General features: G+C 45.4%; 1 protein-coding gene across 1 annotated transcript; it reads left to right on the top strand.

The window, feature by feature from the left end:
• The first annotated feature begins 8,481 nt into the window (after nt 1–8,481).
• LOC117237883 (protein jim lovell-like) lies at nt 8,482–19,911 on the top strand. The gene is made up of 3 exons (XM_033502291.1): nt 8,482–9,234; nt 14,199–14,555; nt 17,369–19,911. The coding sequence occupies exons 2-3, from the start codon at nt 14,365–14,367 to the stop codon at nt 19,563–19,565; spliced, it is 2,388 nt and encodes a 795-aa protein (XP_033358182.1). The 5' UTR covers nt 8,482–9,234; nt 14,199–14,364; the 3' UTR covers nt 19,566–19,911.

The following is a 19,911-nucleotide window of genomic DNA, read 5'->3' as shown; positions in this document are numbered from 1 at the left end:
CGAACCTATTTGCTTCATTCGTGACGAGTTAGCATCTGCTTGAATAACCTAAACAAAGTATGTCTCTTAGACCGTAAATGCGACTCACTAGAGTCGAATAAGTCTCTACTTTTGTAGTGATTTAGGAAATACCTATCGCGAACCTACTATACATATCACTGTATGTTAACCACTCAATATCTATAGCTTGAGCAGTTTTTCGGCGAGGTATCATTTTTTACGACAAATATAATTCACGATACTAAAATTTCCTACTGATTTTTCAGTGATCTATAAATTTCGATATGTCCACGGGGTCCCGTGGATATTACCGTACCAATTACGAGCTAAAGAATAGCGTACAAACAAGAATTGTATTTAAAAGTTTTATACTTCTTCGCTTTCAAGTACATCGACATTTACTTCAGACTTTAGTAATAAGTTAAATAAGTTAATTCGGTAATAAGTTAATACAGTATTTCTTTTAGAAAGCTTGCGTTAAACCGTTCTTTCAACGAATAAATTCCAATATAAAAGTTGGCATTTTTTATCTTTCGTTCTTTTACTTTTTACATATATTATACTATTATTATACGATTATACTCGTAGCGGTAAAAAGGAAGTGACGTACGACGTACGGAGGACATATGGACTAGGTAGATGCGAACAGAAGCTTGTGACGCAAGAAAACGATACAACTTGCACATAAGCTTACCGATAGCGCAGTTCACGTTCGCCGCGTACTAGGCTCAATTTTCAGGCACCGTATGTACGTAATACGTACAGAGTAAACTCGTACACTTAGCCGCTTACTGCAGCCACGCGAGCTACAGAAGCGTGCCTTAAAAGTCCTATCGTTGGTTTCGGTGCGTTTCAACTGCAGCTTCTTAAAACGTACCTTTAGATCTTTTCAAAACTGCCACTCTTTTAACTTAGTCTCCGACGATTTACGCTTACCTTCGAAATATTAATGCACGATCAAACTCGATATAAATAAATAAAGATCACGAAAGATTGTATCTTAATTAATAATTTCAAGTTTATAACTGTAAGAAAAACTGGAATACGTATTAATCGCACAAAGATGCATTTACTTTGTGTTATTTTTGTTCCGGTTAGATTTCCGTCTCAAATATAGGCAAGAAGGGAGTATTTTCGTCAACGATATCGTTAAGTCGCGATATATAAATATAAATGGCAAGTTTTTCGATATTCCACTCAAACTTGTATACTTAATATTTGACAGGTTGTAAGATTCTAAAATTATGTAATAATTGAATCCAAACTGTCGTGAGTTAGCTGTGACCCAATGACAGCGATTCCAACAGAAAGTTAAGTATAAAATTGATTGGATTTTCGACAACGTACCAACGTATACCGGAACGGATTGCGGATAACGACTGGCCGTCGCCGATCTCGCGTGTCCCGTACGAGCGTAGATAGACCAACGTTAACCTAAAACCGTCATCGGGAATCGTCAGGCCGTAACGGGAGAAGGACGCAACCGCGAGAAAATGCTGCAACACGAGAGGAAAAAGGAAAGAAGGGACTAGAAGGGAAATCAAGCGACGAGGAAAAAAACGGACGGAGGAAGCGTAGGAAAATCAAGAAGAAAACTCGACAGAAACGGAGTGTGGGCTACGGAGGGAGGGGGAGGGGGGAGAGGGTCCGGAGTGTCGTGGCGCGAGTTGGCGCGGGGCGAAGCGGGCCAAAGCGGGGCGAAGCGGGGCGCAGAGAGAAGGAGTAGAGCGTCGCGGCGTTGTCCTCACACGTAGCGGCGCTTTCTTAATCATCATCTGTCTATCTCTCGGCATTAGTCGAGAAGAAGAGGAGATGGGCAACGATGCGGGGTAACCTACGAGGAATCCGCCGAACAGAAAGAGAGAAGGAGAAGCAAGGGAAAAGGGCAGGAGGAAAGGCCGAGCGTTCGGGGTACAAAGAGCGAGGAAACGGCAGAAGGAGGCAAAAGAAGGAAGCAGAGAAAGAGAAAAGCAAGGGAGCGGGAGCGGGAGAGGCAAGGAAAGAGAAAGGATGAAAAGACAGAAGGAAGGGGTGGGTGGGCGCGAGCGAACGCGTGCAGAGCAAAAGAACGAAGGAGGAAAGAGTCCACGTAGGAAGCGCTGGACGAACGGCGAAGAAAGACGGAAAGAGTGTACCAGACCGGAGAAGGATGAGGACGATGAGGGCGGGAGGGCAGCGGGGCGGAGGTGGGTGGGTGGTTGGGGGGAGGGGGAGAGACGCTTCTTACTCCGCCCAGCATCCAAGATGGCGTTGGCAGCGGCTCCCCTCGTCATTAAAATCAATAATTAAAAAATACATCCGTGGGCACCTTCGCTTTTCTAGCGCCTCGTGACGCGTGCTCGGCACTACCCGCCCCACCAGCCCTCTCTGCGTATATATCTGTACATCTATATAGGTGTATGCGCGGCAACCAGCCGTCTGAGAACCACTGGGACCGCTTCTTCGTGGGTAGTGGGGCGACACGGGGGTTGACTCGGGGCTTGGAGAGACGCGGCAGTGGTAGTGGCAGCAACGCGCTGCTGGCAGGGGGTGACTGAGCCTGGCTCGTTAGGGGGAGAGGGGTGCAGTGGTACCAGGCTGCACTGGCGAGACCCTTAAACAGGGACACAAGGACGAGTGGATGGGTACGGAAGTAGGTACTTCCTCCGACCACCTCGCCACCCTCCCCCCGTCCTCCACCTAACCGTGTTGCCCCACCTTCGCTCGGTGCCCCCTTTCCCCTGCCCCCCTACAATCATCGCTCGTAGTACCTATTCCCTCGTACGACGCTTCAAATTCTATCAAATACGACGGGCCAACTAGATTTTGCGAGCCTTTCGATCGTCACGATTATCAACACGATATGGAATATTAATTAATTTCGCGGAGGTTCGACGACCGCGAGCGAACGGCGGACACGACGGATCCGCGCCCGAGGCTTCCGGGGGACGACCAAAGCGTTGCACGAACCACGAATCCAGATTCTTTATGGAAGGCTATTACTTAAAATTCTGAAACATATTTACAAGGTTTTTTGGCTCGATCGAGATATACGTGCCATAATTACGTGCCTCAGAGGTTAATACTTCATACACGGTTATACATGGTCACACGCGACAATCGTGTTAACGATACTTTTCTTTAACGTTGAGCCACGATGAATTTGAAGAAATTTGTTCGAAATCTTGCGTCTGCTTGCTTAGAAAGTTTCAAGAAAGTTACTTTACGTATCTGTTGCAGCTACGGTTAACGCACTAGCATTCGCAAGTGGATTTATAAGCCGTAAGGTATAGAAGAAAGCACACGTAATTTATAACATTCTGCGTGGCTAGGCAGGCAACATTTCCTAAATTCATAAAACGCATCGTGCGTAGTGTAAATTGTTCGCGGTGCGATACCGTAAGAACAATTAAAAATCTCTCTCTTTCGTAGCGCTTGTGTAGAAAAACATCTCGTGATATCCGTAATCGCTTAAAATATACCGTTGTTCGATGCTTGCGAGTTTTCCGTGAAAAGTTATTAAGCAGGTCTCGATCGGTTACATCGGTATCAATGTCTAGATCGTTCGGCCCTAAATCAAGGTTGTTCAGCTTTTACGTTACATCCCCGTGTTATCTCTGTCTCCGTATTAAACCGAATACAGCTTTTTAATTTACGCTCGATCGTACGTAATAAATTTCAGGCCAAGTACGTGTAAATTATTCCCAACAAATTCGCAATAATTTCGTATTCGTTTCTACCTACACTCAATTATACACGTGCAAGTTGTATAATTTGTAGTACTCGAAAGATTACGTTTATTGTAAATAAAAGTTATATCATTGATTTATCGTAACGTCCACATGCTCGTTTAACTACACGAACGATACACGATTTTTAGGAGAAATCGTCGAGAGAACGGAACACGAAGAAACGAACGTAAATCATTTCGTCGTTCTTATAGTGATTCTCGTGTAAAATTTTCACATAGTTTTTTTCATCATTATTTCATAGATTTCCAAATAATTTGCTACATGCGTTTCCATGAGACAAATCGGTATACAAAAATGTAGATTTCGCGCCTCGAAACAAACGATAGTCCGTCTAACAGACAAGCAAGAAAATTAGTACAGTTTTAATGCGATATTTAACGCGATATTATCGTAATCCCAGAAACTGGGTTTTATAAAAAAATTCGATATAACGTAGAAAATGGAGAAATCGTAGAAGTCGTACATCCTTTCGAGAAATTTTGTGATTTGAACGCCTCGTGTAAAACACAACCGACAGTCTAATGCTAAATGCGCGCATTTTTAAACATATCGCCTTAGGATCATCGATAGCGCAACTTGATAATTCATTGCTTTCTTCCTTTCCACGTTTCTCGGAATTATCGAAAGCGATTAAATTATCGAATATAGTAAATATCGTCGTGCTGAGATCGCTTAACGAGCAACGATGAACACGTAGAACGGTAATAAAAAAAAAATATCGTTCGATTATAAGGAATTTCTATCTATGTCCTTCGCACGTCTTAATCGTATAGCGTTTGACAGCGTTCAAGGCAGATCATGCGTTAAGATAGTGCGATGACGAAGATCGCTTTGAAAATTACCGTATATTTTCGTGTGATAATATTCAATACGTGCGTGTATCGAAATAGGTATGTTATCGAAGAACCGATTATCCGAACTTTAAGCATATTTCTGTCGACAAAATAAATGACAACGTACCAGGTTAACGATTTATCGTCCTTTACGCATCGATTACGCATTACGAAGGGCATTGATAAAATTTAAACACAGGAAGTTTGTTCGATAACGTGAAATTTACAACCCTCGAAATATACGTATTCAAATTCATTTATACATTAGCTACTTCGTTATCGGTGCCGTGTATAATACGTGTGTTCCTAGTATATTAGTACTGTGATATTTATTCATTTTGATATATTTTAATAATGGAAAAGTTGCAGCAATCGTCGAAACGAACGTGCACGATTATCGTATCGATAGTAATCGAAATATACATATTTTCTTTCTTAATTACAACCATTATAGCGTACATATAAAATATATACGCACATATGAATACCTTACCACGAAGCAACGAATGTAACGGATTACTCTGTGATAGAATTATACGATGTCAACAGCTTCTCATGCAAACCTATCGTATCATATGCATTATCGTAATTCGTGGCATGCGTACTAAAAGTAATTAATAACAAAATAGAAACGACTATATTCAACGTCTTTCGTCGTATTTTGTGTATTTTCGCGCGATACTTGTAATTCGTTCAAACTAATCGTTGGACGGAGAGTTTGAACCAACTATGCTTCCAAAACCTAACTGATATTACGGATATTAACAACTGCGTTACATGCCACATTTGACATGACAAATCAAATATGCAAATTATAATTATGTTTGTAACTCTAATAGAATCGTGGTTACAATCTCTACCGTGATTTCAGCTGTTAGCAGATATAAAGAGTTTAGCGATTAGCTTGAATCGTACTCTTATAAGTTAGATCGTACCGGTCGTCGTTCTAACGCGTAAAATTTCAAAGCGTCGTTGCTTGCATCGTCTTATTCGAAATAAGAAAAAACGAGATAACGCTTTCGATGTGGAAACAATTACCTACTACGTGCATACTCTGATTAGCCTTTGCCGTATCACGGAACAGAAGGACGTAAAATTGCAAGTATCGGAAATATATAGAAGCAGATTTTGGCCGTAAATCAGCATCGGAAGTTTGGTTGGTTTCGACCGATAGTTGGGTTACTAACGATAAACGAACGACACTGGACAAAAGACAAACACCGTAACTATATACTTTTGGCTGTATACATTTTAAAAGAATTGCTCAAGCGTATCATCGTTCCGTCGAACAACGTCCACCGAAAGAAACTGCATACCTCGACGACGGACAAGCGACTTAGCGAAGCGTCAAGGAAAATCCTACGGATCTAGCGAAAAAGCTCCGCTTCTTTGGCGAGATTTAAACGCGCTTCTAACGGAAGTTGTAGGTTGTATGGTCATTGGTCGAAAAGGGACGAAAGGCCACAGGTTGCCGAGCAGGTGTACCTCCCTCGAAGCCAGTATTATTTAGGGCACGGTTAAGGAATCTTAGCCGAGTAGGTAGCAAAGTGCCCCCCGCCACTCACCCCCAGGTAGAAGAGAATCTCAAGAGCGTAGGTAAGGGGCTAACTCGGCTGCTTGGACAGCAAAAGCTCGGCAGTAGCGTTGGTTCCGTTCGACACGAAGCACGCACGTTACGCGTACAATCGGCTATACACGTTCGACGGCTCTCTGGACGGACGGCACGTATAGCGCTGAAGCAAAAGGTTGGACGAGACAAGAGAGGAGAGGGAGGGTCCGATGGGCTGGTACCCACCCAGTTGGAGGTGGCACAAGGAGGTGGGACTCTTCGCCTCGTTCTCCACTTTCAGTGGCAAGTCCGAAGAGGCAGTCACAACGCGACTGCTCTAAGAGCCAGGCCGCCCGCCGCCGCTCCACCGCACACCTGTGTGGAAATCGTGTATTTACGCGCGCACACGTATACGTGTACGTGCGTGTTCTAGTTCGTGTTCGTATTCGTGTTCGTGTTCCTGTTGGTGTGCCTGTACGTGTGTGTACCTGCGTACGTGTGTGTACCTGCATACGTGTGTGTGTGTATGGACACGCGCGCGCGCGCCTGCGTGCGTGCGTGTGCGTTTGTTTGTTTGTTTGTTTGTTTGTGTGCGTGTGCGCGTGCGTGTGCGTGTGCGTCCATCTTATACATTCACAGGGAAGTCCGACGTCGAGAGTGGACGAGCTGCGTCCACCACCTGCGGAATTTCACGCGTGCCACGCGATCGACCACCCGTCCGACACGACTGTGATAAAACACCCCCGCGGGAACGCCAGTTGATGATAAATCACGGTCAAGCTTTTGGCCGATGCACTCGTGGTATGTGCCGAAACTAACGTGGATTCCGCCACGGGACAACTTGCACCGTTCTTTGTGATACTTGTCTCTCGCGTAACAGCTGTTAAGTTCCACATCTACCGAACAGAATGATGTGACTCGTGATATTTTTTACGCGCTCCGAAGTGAACAAAGGATAGTGATAGTGGATATATTGCAGCAAATTGAGCGTTACCGGATCTACGCCCCTCATGGATCCACGTGTACTCGTTGAAATCGGAATTTAAGGTTTCGGCCTTATAGAACTGTGAGCACAAAGTTCTTTGGTTCTATAGGTAAGCAAAGAATTCTTGAAATTATTACGTTTATATCGTTTGTCACGCGATCGCGCCTCTCGTTTACGTCACGTAGAAATAACGTGTTAAAGTTTCCGATTCGTTCGGAATCGTACAAGAATTTGTTCTGCGAAAGGACGCGCGCTTTTTTCCATGATTCGCATCGCGCACGGGGTACGCGAAAGTACGGTCCTTCGACTTTTTACGTGTCAACGATCGATCGAAACTCATCCAAGATTTCATATTCCTTTCGAATATATAATTACAGCAAGTTCGAGATTACACGCTGGCACGGGCGTGCAAGTTTGTATTCTATTGGTATAATTACTAGTAACGTGATTTGGCTTTCATCCGCGAAACTTTGGACAACGAACTACGTTCGAAGGTGTTTGCGACAATACCAATGTTTAATAGAGTGCTTTTCATCTTCATTTTTAAACAGCCACGTCCGACAAATACGCGCGATAGCGCTTAACAAATTTTCATCGACGATTACTTCGAAACAACTAAGCATAAATGTACGTATACGTTGCGTTTCTCGATGAAAAGATGGTCGAATGTAGAGAACCGTATATCTATCGCTTAATCGATTAATAACGTTAAATCGTATACGCGTATTATTCGTCAGCGATATACAAAGGTCGCTTACTATATATAGAAAAACCTCACTTTTTGTCGGACGATATTTCTAAAAATAAATCGAAGCTAACAACGTATAATAAATCGTGGAAAATTGTTAAACGCGATGTCGTGTGGTGGAAAAATATCGACTAGAGAGAATAAGAGACGCTAAAGTATTTGGCGGAAGTATATAAACGGATGGAAACACGGAAGCGTAAGAGAGACAGCATGACTGTAAGTGGAAGGAGGAAACTATCTACAGTTCTTACCTTCCTATGGTGTCCCGTTGCGATCCAAGAACCTTCGAAAGGTGCTGAACTTGGAATTCACCCTCTTAGTGCTACCTCTGGCGACGGCCTTGACTCCTCGTGCTCCGCTTTTCGCCGTCCTCGAAATCTTTACGACACCTGCTTCGTATTTATCGTCTCCGGTCGGCCATCGATCTACGAACTTGCGTATTTCGAGTTTCCAGCGACTCGCAAGAGGCATGGATGTCGTTTTTCTTGGATCGTTGCTGGCGACCGCGCGCAATCACGTTTCAACGTTGTTGTTGGACGACGCGAATCCAAGAATTTCCAGCGATCCGAAAGAAACGAAAGATTACGTGGAACGACGACCACGCGTACGTAATTGCGTACGTAATTGCGTAATTGCGAAACGCAACGCAGGTAGAGATGGAATTCGGACGAAACGGCCGTATGCGGCTGTCTCGATGGAAGCCGGTACGATCGAGCGAAACTACCAAGAAAACATACTGTCTGACGGCATGCTGGCGTTTGGAAATGGGGCAAAACGAGGAGAAACGTGGAGAAACGTGGAATCGGTCGCGTGCACGTGCAACTTTTCTTATCGGTTGCATCGGCTGGCGGATGAACGCGTGGATTCGTGGTAGCTAGCGAGGAACGGTGGTGCGAAGCAAAGCGCTGGGTAGAGAGAGGATAGATAGCCGGGGGAAGGAAAGGCGCGAGTTAGGGCAACAAGAAGGAGCGCGTCTCGCATGGAACGGTAGATTTGGCCGAAGTAGAAAGGAAGGAAAGGGGTAGTTGGCGGTCCGCGAATGTTGGTTGGAGCGGCAGGACACACGCTAGGGGTGGTGAGAGGTGGTGGTAGGATTGCGCGCGGGGCGCGGTAAAGCGACGAAGAGGAGAAAGCATATGGGAAAGGGGTTGGCGGGCGAAAGGGGGCAGGCGGCCGGTAAGAGAGAGGGAGGTTGGTTGGTTAGCGTGAGAGCAAGCGAGCGGCGGCATGTATCGTGCGGGAAAAGAGAGATGACGCGTCGTGTGGGAGGGAGATGTTTAAGGAGCGAGAGGGGCGGGGATCTTAGGAGGGGCGCCTAACGTCACGGCGCATTCACTCACCGGCCGTCGCCGACGCCGCTGTGCCGCACACGCAAGCCACACGATACGGTCAGTTTTCTCTTAACGTTTCTTTAGCGACGCCCGAGTTTTCCGTTCAAATTTTCTCCTCGCAAGTTTTTCCCTCGAAATAGTTAATAGTTGACCGAGTCGCGTGGGTCGATCTACTTCTTGGTCGGAGAAGTCACAGCCAGCCCAGTGATCGCATGGTGAAATCGAATAATTATCTCGCGTGGCAAACAACCAGCTGCCGATTTACAGTGACCGAGTGTCAACCGAGTGATAGGATACCGCGCGAAGGAGCCGAATCTACGTACCAACGAACATGTTTGTGACGTTATCGAGAAGACGGTGGTGGATGACAGTGAGAAATCAGCTGATCGTTTAGGGGCGCCACGCTCTTGTGTCCTCTCCCGCGCGCGCTTTCTATCCGTCTCCTCTTCCTCCTCGCTTATACACGGCAGCAACCACGCGGTCTGCCGCCAGTCTTTCGTTTTCCCGCCAACGAAACCTCCCTCCAAGTATACGCGCGTTTTCCTCATCGGATCAGTGCAGCACGTTTACGCTTTTCGTCGTCTCTGCAACTCCTCGTCGCCGATACCTCGTCGTTCTACCCTGTATCAGTGCGAGAAATAGTGCGAGAAGGATCGGCCCTGCAGCAAATGGAGCAGTTGCCCCGCCACTTTTCCAACTCGTAACGCGATCCATTTGTCATCGGAATCCAGTGTTATGTGCTTTCTGTCTTTCTTGTCGTCGTGACCAATTTCGCGCGAGAAACGCACCCTGAACTTAGTTACCAGTCTTAGGTGTAACGTCGTCCACGGTAAACGTGAAAAAAGATCGATCGGTCGGTAAATCGATCTCGTCCGGCAGTGTCGATAACTGCTACCGGCACATCAAAACAATCGCGCGTGTCTGGTTCGAGCTACAGCAAGGTAACAAATTTAAGTAGTCCGGTTGACCAGTTTCACTCGCTCAGCTGGCTAGCATTTCGTTTCTCCAAGCAACGACAAACGAAAAGAGATCGTTTGCAAATTACTACGTCGCGCCGGTAACGTCTACGACGATTCCTTTTGTCCATATCTCTAACCGTAATTTCTTATTCTGCTCCCTCTGTCCACCGAATCACATTTTCACGCGGTGAAATTATCGTTACCCCCATCGTTGGCCGTTCATATACTCGACAAAACCAGGATTCGTCCTATTTTGCCGGATTTTTGCACGACAAAAAGTTTAACCAATCGCTCGAATATACGCTCGAATATACGCTCTTTCGTTGACAAGTCATCGTACGTATAGTAGTATACTTAGAATAAGCAAGAATCAACGTAATAGTTGCGAAACACGGCCAATGGTTGTTATAGTCGTTTAACGCCAAGCATGCAAAACTAAAACGTATTGTGTCTTTTTAACTTTGTTTCGAAGTTATCAGACTGCGTGTTTCTGCGATGAACGCGAGAACAGATACGAATTAGAGAAGCTCGCTTTCGAACGTATCACCTTTTCAGATTTACATTATCCGCGAAATTTCGCTATCGAATAAATTATTTATCGATAAATTACCTCAGAGTCCCGTTCCGATAGAATTCATCTTTTCAAGATCCGAGGGAGCCAGTACGATGGAACGTTGTACGATGATCGCCACCAAGTTGCCAAACATTGGCAAAGAAAGAACGTACAACTTTTCTTTTAACGCAACGCTGTTATCATTTCTTCCGCGATTTAGAAGAAGACGAACAAACGAGTCGGAAACTTTCTCGTAAGATAGAGGTTAGCCGTCGATTTTCTCGAGATTCGTAGAGGATGCCACGAACGACGAAATCATCCGCGTTCCGTATATTCTCTCGTCCGAGTCTAGTCCACGCTCGCAAAACTGCTCGACGCCAGTGTAAACGTACAGCAAGAGATAAGAAAAAAGGAGAACGATAACACGGGCCGTATCTGCAGACACCGTGTTGTACTTTTTCCGAACACGTGCGAGTTTGACAACAAACTTGCGGTGAGTTTTCGGCAGGCGCACAGTGACGTACCGCGGTTTCGCGAAGCCTGCGGGTCCACTCTCGGCCAATCGAAACTCCAACGATTTCCCTCTTTTTACGTTCTTTTCCCTTCCGACTGACAGCCAGCCGCGTGTAGGAATAACGCACGGTCTGAAATTCCGGCGAGTTTCGGTGTTTAAACGTTACGTCAGGTTTGCCACTACAAGCGAATAATCCAAGCAGCGATACGCCAATTCATTGGTCCTCTGGCTGTCCGATCGCAATGTGGTAGCCCTGCCGTGAACTTTGATTTCTCGACGCTTTGTTCCCGCGAACAGAAAGAACAGTAAGAACCTCCGTAAGCCGCTGAATTCCTTCTTTCATACGTACTGTAAACCGTACCGAATAACGTATTCCGATCCAATAACAATACTACATGCACCTCACGGAGTTTTGTCAATGAGATGTTGAATCGTACATTGTTTCAAAATAGAGTTGTTGACTCGTATCGTAAACATCGAGAGTAAGGCGCTAAAGGACGAACTTTTTCTGCATTCTCCAACTTACTCCAAAGTCTCTTTACTACCGTATATCGTATAACCTTGATTCTCCGTAATGTTCCAAAGTTGTACACGATATCTTTGCCTAGGCAAAGATCCTCGTAACCATCGTTTCGAGTTCATTTACGTATTATCCGTTTATTTTCATAATTAATTCCGCTATTAATTTTATCCTCTCGTTTCCATAATTCCATAAAGGATATATCGAATCTTTGATGACAAGGAACCCAATTTTTTTCATATATCATACATCGTCGTATGCGTATACATATATATATTAAGCCAATGGCCTACTTCGAATTTAGCTTGTCATTAGCTTGAAATTAGCTTAGCATCGTCTTTAATCGAAATTTTACTGTTACTAGATACGTGTGATACGTACGATACGTATGATTATTTTTCAACAAACGATTCACCGATTAGTAATTGTCATCGCCGTTCACCCTTTTTTCCATTCAACTATCGCCATATTACGAATATTTTGTTTACAAATAATTTATTCTCCTGTGGAAAAGCAACGAAAGTAAATATAGAATCGATACCGTAACACCGTATACGAAAGTCACGAGAACGTGTCGTTTTTGCGTCAAATAATTCGTTCAAATAATTTTAATTAATTCGTATACATCCTGGAGCATCCGAGTTCGATCAACGTTTGCCGCGTGTAAACGTATTCCGTGTAAAATTGCAAATTCGAGTAATTTTCGTTGGCCGACTAATAAATCCGTACAACGGAAATCAATAAATCTCTTTTTCTCCGGGTAATAATGCGCGGTACATCGTCATATAGATGCACGAGCTTCTCTAGAAAATTACACGCGTTACAGCTAAATCGCCGCCCGATTGAATTTAATTCGCCGATAGTTAACGTTGTTCTCCTTTTACGTTCTGCTGAAAACCTTTATCAAACGTAATAAGCTTTGCATTCGTGAAACATTCTTGCCGCGTGCCTATAAATATTCCGCAACACCATTCCAACGATCGATAGATTTGTCTTGATGACAAACTGTGCGAGTATGGTAAATATAAAATCTAATAAGATTAGACAACGAATCTTTGTCGGATCTTTTTCGTAAAACTCGTAGTCGGATCTCGTTGGTCGCATTCTCAGAAACTTTCGTACATGGAGCAAAGTATCGTTTGATCGTACCAAGTTCCGTAACAACGCACGCTTTCTATCTAGCGCGTTTTTTTAACGATTTGCTAATATCGCGTATATGCATATGTATATGTATAATTTCACAGAGGACCATTTCAAATTCTTCAATCTCTTTGACATAATATTATTTCATTTATCCGTTTAAAATAACTCGAATGATTTTTAAGCGGTGCTACCGCAAGACGAAGATATCGGAGAAGCGATTAAGCTCATTAGTGTCGTAAATGTAGCCGATTAGATCGTGAAAATATTGCTTTTGCTTACCAGAAAATAAGGTTAAAACTATTCGTCGATCGTATATTTATCAAAGAACTGTGAGAAAATCGAGATGCATCTGAAATATTTAGAACGCTGTTGACTTTTATTCTCCATAAGACGTCGGACTGTTATTCGGCGAAAAGAAGGAACCTCGTATACGAAATTTGTATATCGATGACGATTTAAATTGAAACTGCGATATTTTGAAATAGAAATGTAATTAACGTTCATTGACATTATATGTACCTACTCCCGTGAAACTATATAAAAGCTCTATATAAAATATTCATCGCGCTTTCTGATTTCCACTTTGTTCAGCTTTATCGATTTGATTTACTCTCGTCTAAATAAAATGGATTTAAAACGATCGATTATCGCAATTAGCGTCAAACTTGTAAACATTGTTTGTTCGTAATACGTAATAAGCAAGGACGTGGCTGAACGATATTAAAGAGAAAAGGAAAATGTACGAAAAGCAAAATATTCATAAAAGGAATATTACGAAGAATATGGAAAAGCTTGATAATTTAATTGGACGTGGTACAATTCGAAACAACTATCGACAACTATCGACAACTACGGTCCATGCGAAGTATGGACGCCGCGTCGCGACGTACGAAGAAACAAACTGAACTGCGGTCGAAAACTGTGTACGACGACATACGGACGCATCGCTCGGTCATCGTTGAGCGGTTAAAGGATTAATTTACTATATTTATCGTATATTAGCATTTACATTTACCATACATTTTGCTATGTAGAAGGAAGAACGAAAGGGACGAGACATTGGTACATCGCCAACGTTTTAACATCGCAAACACCATAGATCTCCGGTTCAACTCGAAATATTCAGCTTCTCTCGTTTCTACGATATTCGACCAACCGCATACGTCTCTTCCTAATTTTCCTTTCGAACAGCTCAAACTTTCCATCTATTTGCTTATTCCTGCCTTAACGTTAGCATCGTTTCTTGTCTCGCAGAGATTTTCAATCGGTTGTATTCGATTCCTATAGCTCTAGACACGGATTAATAATGACATTTGGTAATTTGCGTTTCAGGAGTACAGCGCCGTTCAACATAGTGTCGAAGGGAAGATATTGTTGGCGATACGTGCGTGGCCACGTGCGTGCATGGAAGAAAGAAACGAACGCAGAACCTCTAGGTACAAAGGAGGACGAAACGGAGCAAGGTGGCTCCGCTAACGGCACGAGCGGCGGTCAGAAAATGTCGAGCGCCGCAGACAGTCCTGATGGGATGGCTTTGCAGTCGCACTATTCCTTACGATGGAACAATCATCAGACGCACATACTTCAGGCATTCGAGGCGTTGCTACACGCAGAGATACTTGTCGACGTGACCCTGGTCTGTGCCGAGACCAGCCTCAGGGCGCATAAGGTTGTGCTTAGTGCCTGCAGGTAAGAAACCCGACTCTATTCAAGGCTGTGCAGCCTTTCGGTTAATACGTATACGTTGTCTCCAACGGTACATACTTGTATTTGCGTTATTTTCATTTACGTTCTTCCCATTCGCTCCCTTTCTCGCCGTTCGATCACTCTCTCTCTCTCTCTCTCTCTCTCTTTCTCATCGAAAATCCGTCGAAATATCGTTGACGTATTCAAACGATCGAGAATATGTTTAACTGCGGGTAATCATTTATCGACTCGATTTGAGAAAACGATGGTTTTTCCTTCGAATATTCTACGGTATTTCGTTTCGAAGAAAGTTGGTCGACCGTACAGCACGAGTAAGAATTTTATCTGCGCGCCTATGTATACGTTTACTGAAATCATCGATACTAACTCATTTAGCCGTATTTAAATAGCTATACTTTTTGCTCCGTTATAGAAGTTGATCAACTTTCGAAACGGTAAAACACGAGAATGCCGCGTACGTTTGTAAATATCCAAAGAATTGAAATAAATGTACGATGGTGTTGGAAAGTACGGTTGGAAGTTACGAGTTACGATGGTCAGGCGGATAAAGCCACGTCGTACGTATTAGTCATATTAGAAATTGAATAGCACCGATTTACACTTGCATATATACCTGTGGTCCGAGCATGACTCACGTGTCTACTTATTTATGTAAACAGTATGACATACGTCGAGTAAACAACATTGACGAATCATCACTGCCGACGAAGATGGCTTTGTTTCGCTAAATTATCAGTATGTAATACAATAACAACGCTGGGCGAAAATATCTACCTATCTGCAGTAAAATAAAAATATCGACGATAAAAATTACATAGTTTGTTCTTTCTCGTCGTTACAAAAATTGCAACAGTAAATTTTGACAACAATTTCTATCGTTCGGTGATTCGTATTCCGCCTTACCTCGCGTTACAGCTTGTAAATTATTTATTTGACAAATTTACGCGTTTCAGATAGTTCGTTAACGGGGATAGGCGTTAATAAAAGCTCAAAGTTTTCTCAACGACCATTTTCTCAACTTTGAATTACCAGTGCCGAAAATGCGAATTCCTTTCGTTCTCGACGATAAAATTACGAAAAAATGCTGTTCGTTTGAAGTTTCAGCATTAGAATCGGCGACGATTACTCGGACGATATCTGGCGTCAAATTGGGAAAGATTCAAGCTCGGCTTCCAACTTTCCGACGGCCCATCGTATCTGCTGCTGAAGATTCTAGAAATATTTCACCCTTTATATATCTTAAATATCGATTTGTAATATACGTTTGGTAAAAATATTATTGATAGGGAAATGTTATTACGTGGTTGGTAGAAATCGTTGATATACTTGATAAACTCGCGTGGTATAAGAAGCTCAAGTACGGAATAGCTTCGAACGAAGCTTAGTCACTACTCGTAAAATTAACGCATCCAGCATAGATAATTTAATATCTCCTAATATTACCTAAATGTCCTCATAGACGTACACGCGTCTCTTTTACACTTTATACTCGCTACCATCGTCTTCCCCCCGTGTCGATCTCTATCGAACGATACGTTCTTCGTCCGTCGAGACACTCGCCTGTTCGTTTGTTCGCGGCTTGTTGGTCAGTTTCGTTGTACGCAACGCGGCAATGTTCTCGGCACCACGCGCAACGTACCACGTAAAAGCAACTGTAGCGGCACAATAATTAGAATTTGATTCAAATCATGTTGTTGTTTTGCCTCGGAGTATCAAGATCGTTAGGTCACAGATATTGTAAGGAGTAACGAATTCCGAGAGAAACAATGCCGCCGCTACATGTAACCGTAAAACAAGACGAATTTGAATCTTTTGACTTTCTCCTGACGATTATAAACAAACAAACGCGATCGCAAACGATTTATTATAAACTGTGACTAAACGACTGTATACATACCGTTTCGCGACGAGATCTGTTTTAAATACATTAACGACTACACATATTGGTAGTCTCATTATTCGATCTTCTACACAACCACGAGCGTAAGTTTCATATGGAAACGCTACTAATTCTCGTTGCAACTTTTTGCCCGTGGTTTCTGCCAGCAAATCGAGTTACCGCCGCTCTCTTGCCGATTGCCCAAACTACAACGGAGGGGACATACGTTTCAAGCAGCGAATAATTTCCTTCGCTTATCGCCCGTTTATAGTTGCGAATGCCCCCGTCTCTTGCGACTGCGACGCGAGATTTCCGAGACGCGTCGCTCTTCTAGAAAGTCGGTGATCGCTGCGTTGTTTATTCGTGCATGGCACACAAGGTGGTAATCGATAATCCATATTTCGCGTAAATAGTTTGATGGCGAAATACGAACACCGCGGCAGCGATTACAAATTTACCGCTTGCATTTACATTCTAGTGGGATATTCGTCAGGATTTTAAAACGGTAACTCTGTAACGAACACACTGTAAGTACACGAATAACTGGTACAGTTTGCAGAAATTTCTTTTCCGGCATCGTAAAGATCTTGCATACTCGGTTCTCGTTGTAAGCAAGGGTCGCGCGTTTGACAATGGCGGTGTAGATGAAACGTAATCGTCTTAGGAGGAATAAAAGGACCGAAGAACGACATAACGGAGTTACTCCGGTCGTGTTGCTCTTCGATCGTACGAATATTAAACGTACAGCGTGGATAACCGATTAGAAACAGATTCGGCAGAAACGGTAACGCGGGGGCGACGTACGTTTAATCGCGAATCGACATCGACGGAGATAACGATGCGTTTAGTGAAATAATATTAGCGATCGAGTAAATTTATCGAATCACAATGTAAATCGAAACGTTTGAATTTGCAGCCCATTCTTCGAAAGAATATTTGCCGAGCACCCCTGCAAACATCCGGTGATCGTACTGAAGGACTTCCCCGGTCACGAAGTAGCGGCGCTGATCGACTTTATGTACCGTGGCGAGGTGAGGGTCGGTCGCGAGGAACTCGCAGGACTGATGAGAGCCGCGGAGAGTCTGCAGGTGCGTGGATTAGCTTCGTCGGAAACGAGGCTGACATCGCCGCCGGAAACGCCGACCGCCGATCTGCTACTTGGCGAGCCGTCGACACCCGAGGGCGCCAGGCAAGAGACTCCAGAGGAGGACGATAACGTTTCGGAAATCACGGCGCCGCCGTCCACGCGAGAGCCGGTGCCGTCAGTGAGACCCGCCATTTTTCACCCTAGCAGGGACCATCGCGATAGGTTACCACACATGAGCCATTTGAACTTCGGGATGCGCGAACCGCGAGAGAATTGCGGGTCGCCGTTGCTACCTCGACGAAAACAGGCTCGGCCGCGAAGAAGATCCGGCGAATTGGTGCCGCAGGATCTCAGTCGACCTCATCCACCGCCGAGTCTTAGTCCGTTGGCGAGTGGATTGAATCTGGCCGGTATTAATCAACAATCGCAACACCAACAACACCTACAGCACCAACAGCGCTCGAACTCGAGCATGCAGAACCACCTACATCAAGAGGAAGAGGCGGAAAATCTTTCGATGAAGAGGTCGTCACCCAATGGAGTCGACCATCACAACGTAAAAGCGGAGAGCAGCGAGGCGGCCAGTAGTCCGAGGGGATCTCCGTTAACCGGCACGAGTCTGCTGCATCCCGATGGTTCCCTCCAAGATATTCCGTCTGCTGCGGCAGTAGCGGCGGCGGCCGCCGCCGCCGCGGGCTTACCGACGTTGTCGGCCTTGTCGCTGACACCACCGCATCATCAGAACGACTACCTGCTGAGCCTAGGCCAAATAACGAACCAGTGGTTACCGAATCATCCACAGAGCCAATTGCCGCCTCCACCTCAGGGTCATCATCCGCAGGACGGCAGCCCACACGGGACTAATAGAACTCATTCGTATCAACAACAGCAGCAGCAACAGCAGCAACAACAACAACAGCAGCAGCAACAAGAATCTCCGTTGACACCACGGCGAAGTTCCGTCGCGAACATGTTCCCATTGGACGGTGTTGCGTCTCTAGGTGGTGGACTGTTTCCTCACGCGGGTGCTCTCGATAGAGGATCCCTTTTGGCGGATCTTCACGATAGTTTTAAACCGGAAACGTTGCACGGACTTTTCGGCGCGGCGGCTATGAGTGGCCATCATTCGGGAAAAAAACCAAAGAAACAGAGGAGCGACGGTGACGCGGCGCGCAGATGGGGAGACCACAGCGCTCGAGGACTACCGGTGGGAAGGCCGAAAGGTCAGCACAGCGCACCCAGGGGCGGACCGCCACGGTCTTGGACGAACGCGGAGCTGACCGAGGCGTTGCAGCACGTTTGGAACAAGAAGATGACCACGTCGCAAGCAAGCAGAATCTTCGGTATACCGTACAACAGTCTATTGATGTACGTGCGAGGTAAATACGGGAAAAGTTTGAAACTCGAACAACTGAGAAGGGACTGCACGGGCTCGACAACGGGCGAAGTAGTAATGAATTCATTGAACAACAACGTTAAGACCGCCCAGCCGCCGACGCAGATGGCTCATCCGCTCGCCGGTCTACCGCCGCACCCGGGTGACGACGGTGTATTTCCTCATCATTCGTTGCTCGGCGCTAATCTACCACAGGGTTTCTTTCCTGACTTTGCCGCCGCCGCGTTCCCCGTTCCAGTTAGTATGGTGCATTTACTTCCTCCAAGCGAACAAAAGGCCTTCGACCCGTCAGCGAATCCCGCTAGCACGAGTGGGTGCGGGAGCGGGAGCGGGAGCGGGAGCGCAAGCGGGAGTGGTAGCGGTAGCGCAAGCGGGAGTGCAAGCAGCAGCGCAAGCGGCAGTGCAAGCGGCAGTGCAAGCGGCAGCGCAAGCGGAAGCGGGGGCGGCGGTGGCGGCAACAGTAGCACAGGAGGCGATCTTAATACTTCACGGAGCAGTCAAACGCCATCGCCGGTTGATCATCATCATCATCCTCATCACCATCATCACCGTCACCATCATCACGAATCGCTGCAGCCGCAACCACCGCAGTCGGCACCAACGCTACTTCAACAAAATGGTCCGGATTAAAAAAAGAGAACGTTTTACGCGTGATATCGTAGCGCGGTCACACGCCGATCGTCGTCTTCGTCGAAGTACCACGGATGCGTACACGTCCGATTCAAACCGACCATCCCTTTTAACGATTTCTCGAGACGCGTACACGTCAGACACGTCGATACTTCCATATAAACGAGCAGAACGATAGGCCGCGTGCCCTCGGTATTCCCGCGAAATTCTTCTCTTCTCGCAAGACTGACTACCACGCCGGGTTTACAGCTACCGGGGTGTAAGCTCGACGGACGTTCCACCTTGCAAGGTCCACGCTTATGACCCACCACCGCCCGTTCTTCTCATCTGACTTTCTTTCTCCGTC

The sequence above is a fragment of the Bombus vosnesenskii genome, unplaced genomic scaffold (assembly GCF_011952255.1).
Source record: "Bombus vosnesenskii isolate JDL3184/JDL3185 unplaced genomic scaffold, Bvos_JDL3184-5_v1.1 scf7180000013403, whole genome shotgun sequence".
NCBI lineage: Eukaryota > Metazoa > Arthropoda > Insecta > Hymenoptera > Apidae > Bombus > Bombus vosnesenskii.
Note: the sequence above shows the minus strand (reverse complement) of the source record. Positions and strands in the feature narration are given on the sequence as shown.

Excerpts from the sequence above, each read along its gene's own strand:
- LOC117237883 (XM_033502291.1), top strand. The coding sequence starts at position 14,365 with ATGTCGAGCGCCGCAGACAGTCCTGATGGGATGGCTTTGCAGTCGCAC. Across the intron at positions 14,556-17,368 it reads GTTGTGCTTAGTGCCTGCAG|CCCATTCTTCGAAAGAATAT; the intron begins GTAAGAAACCCG and ends TTGAATTTGCAG.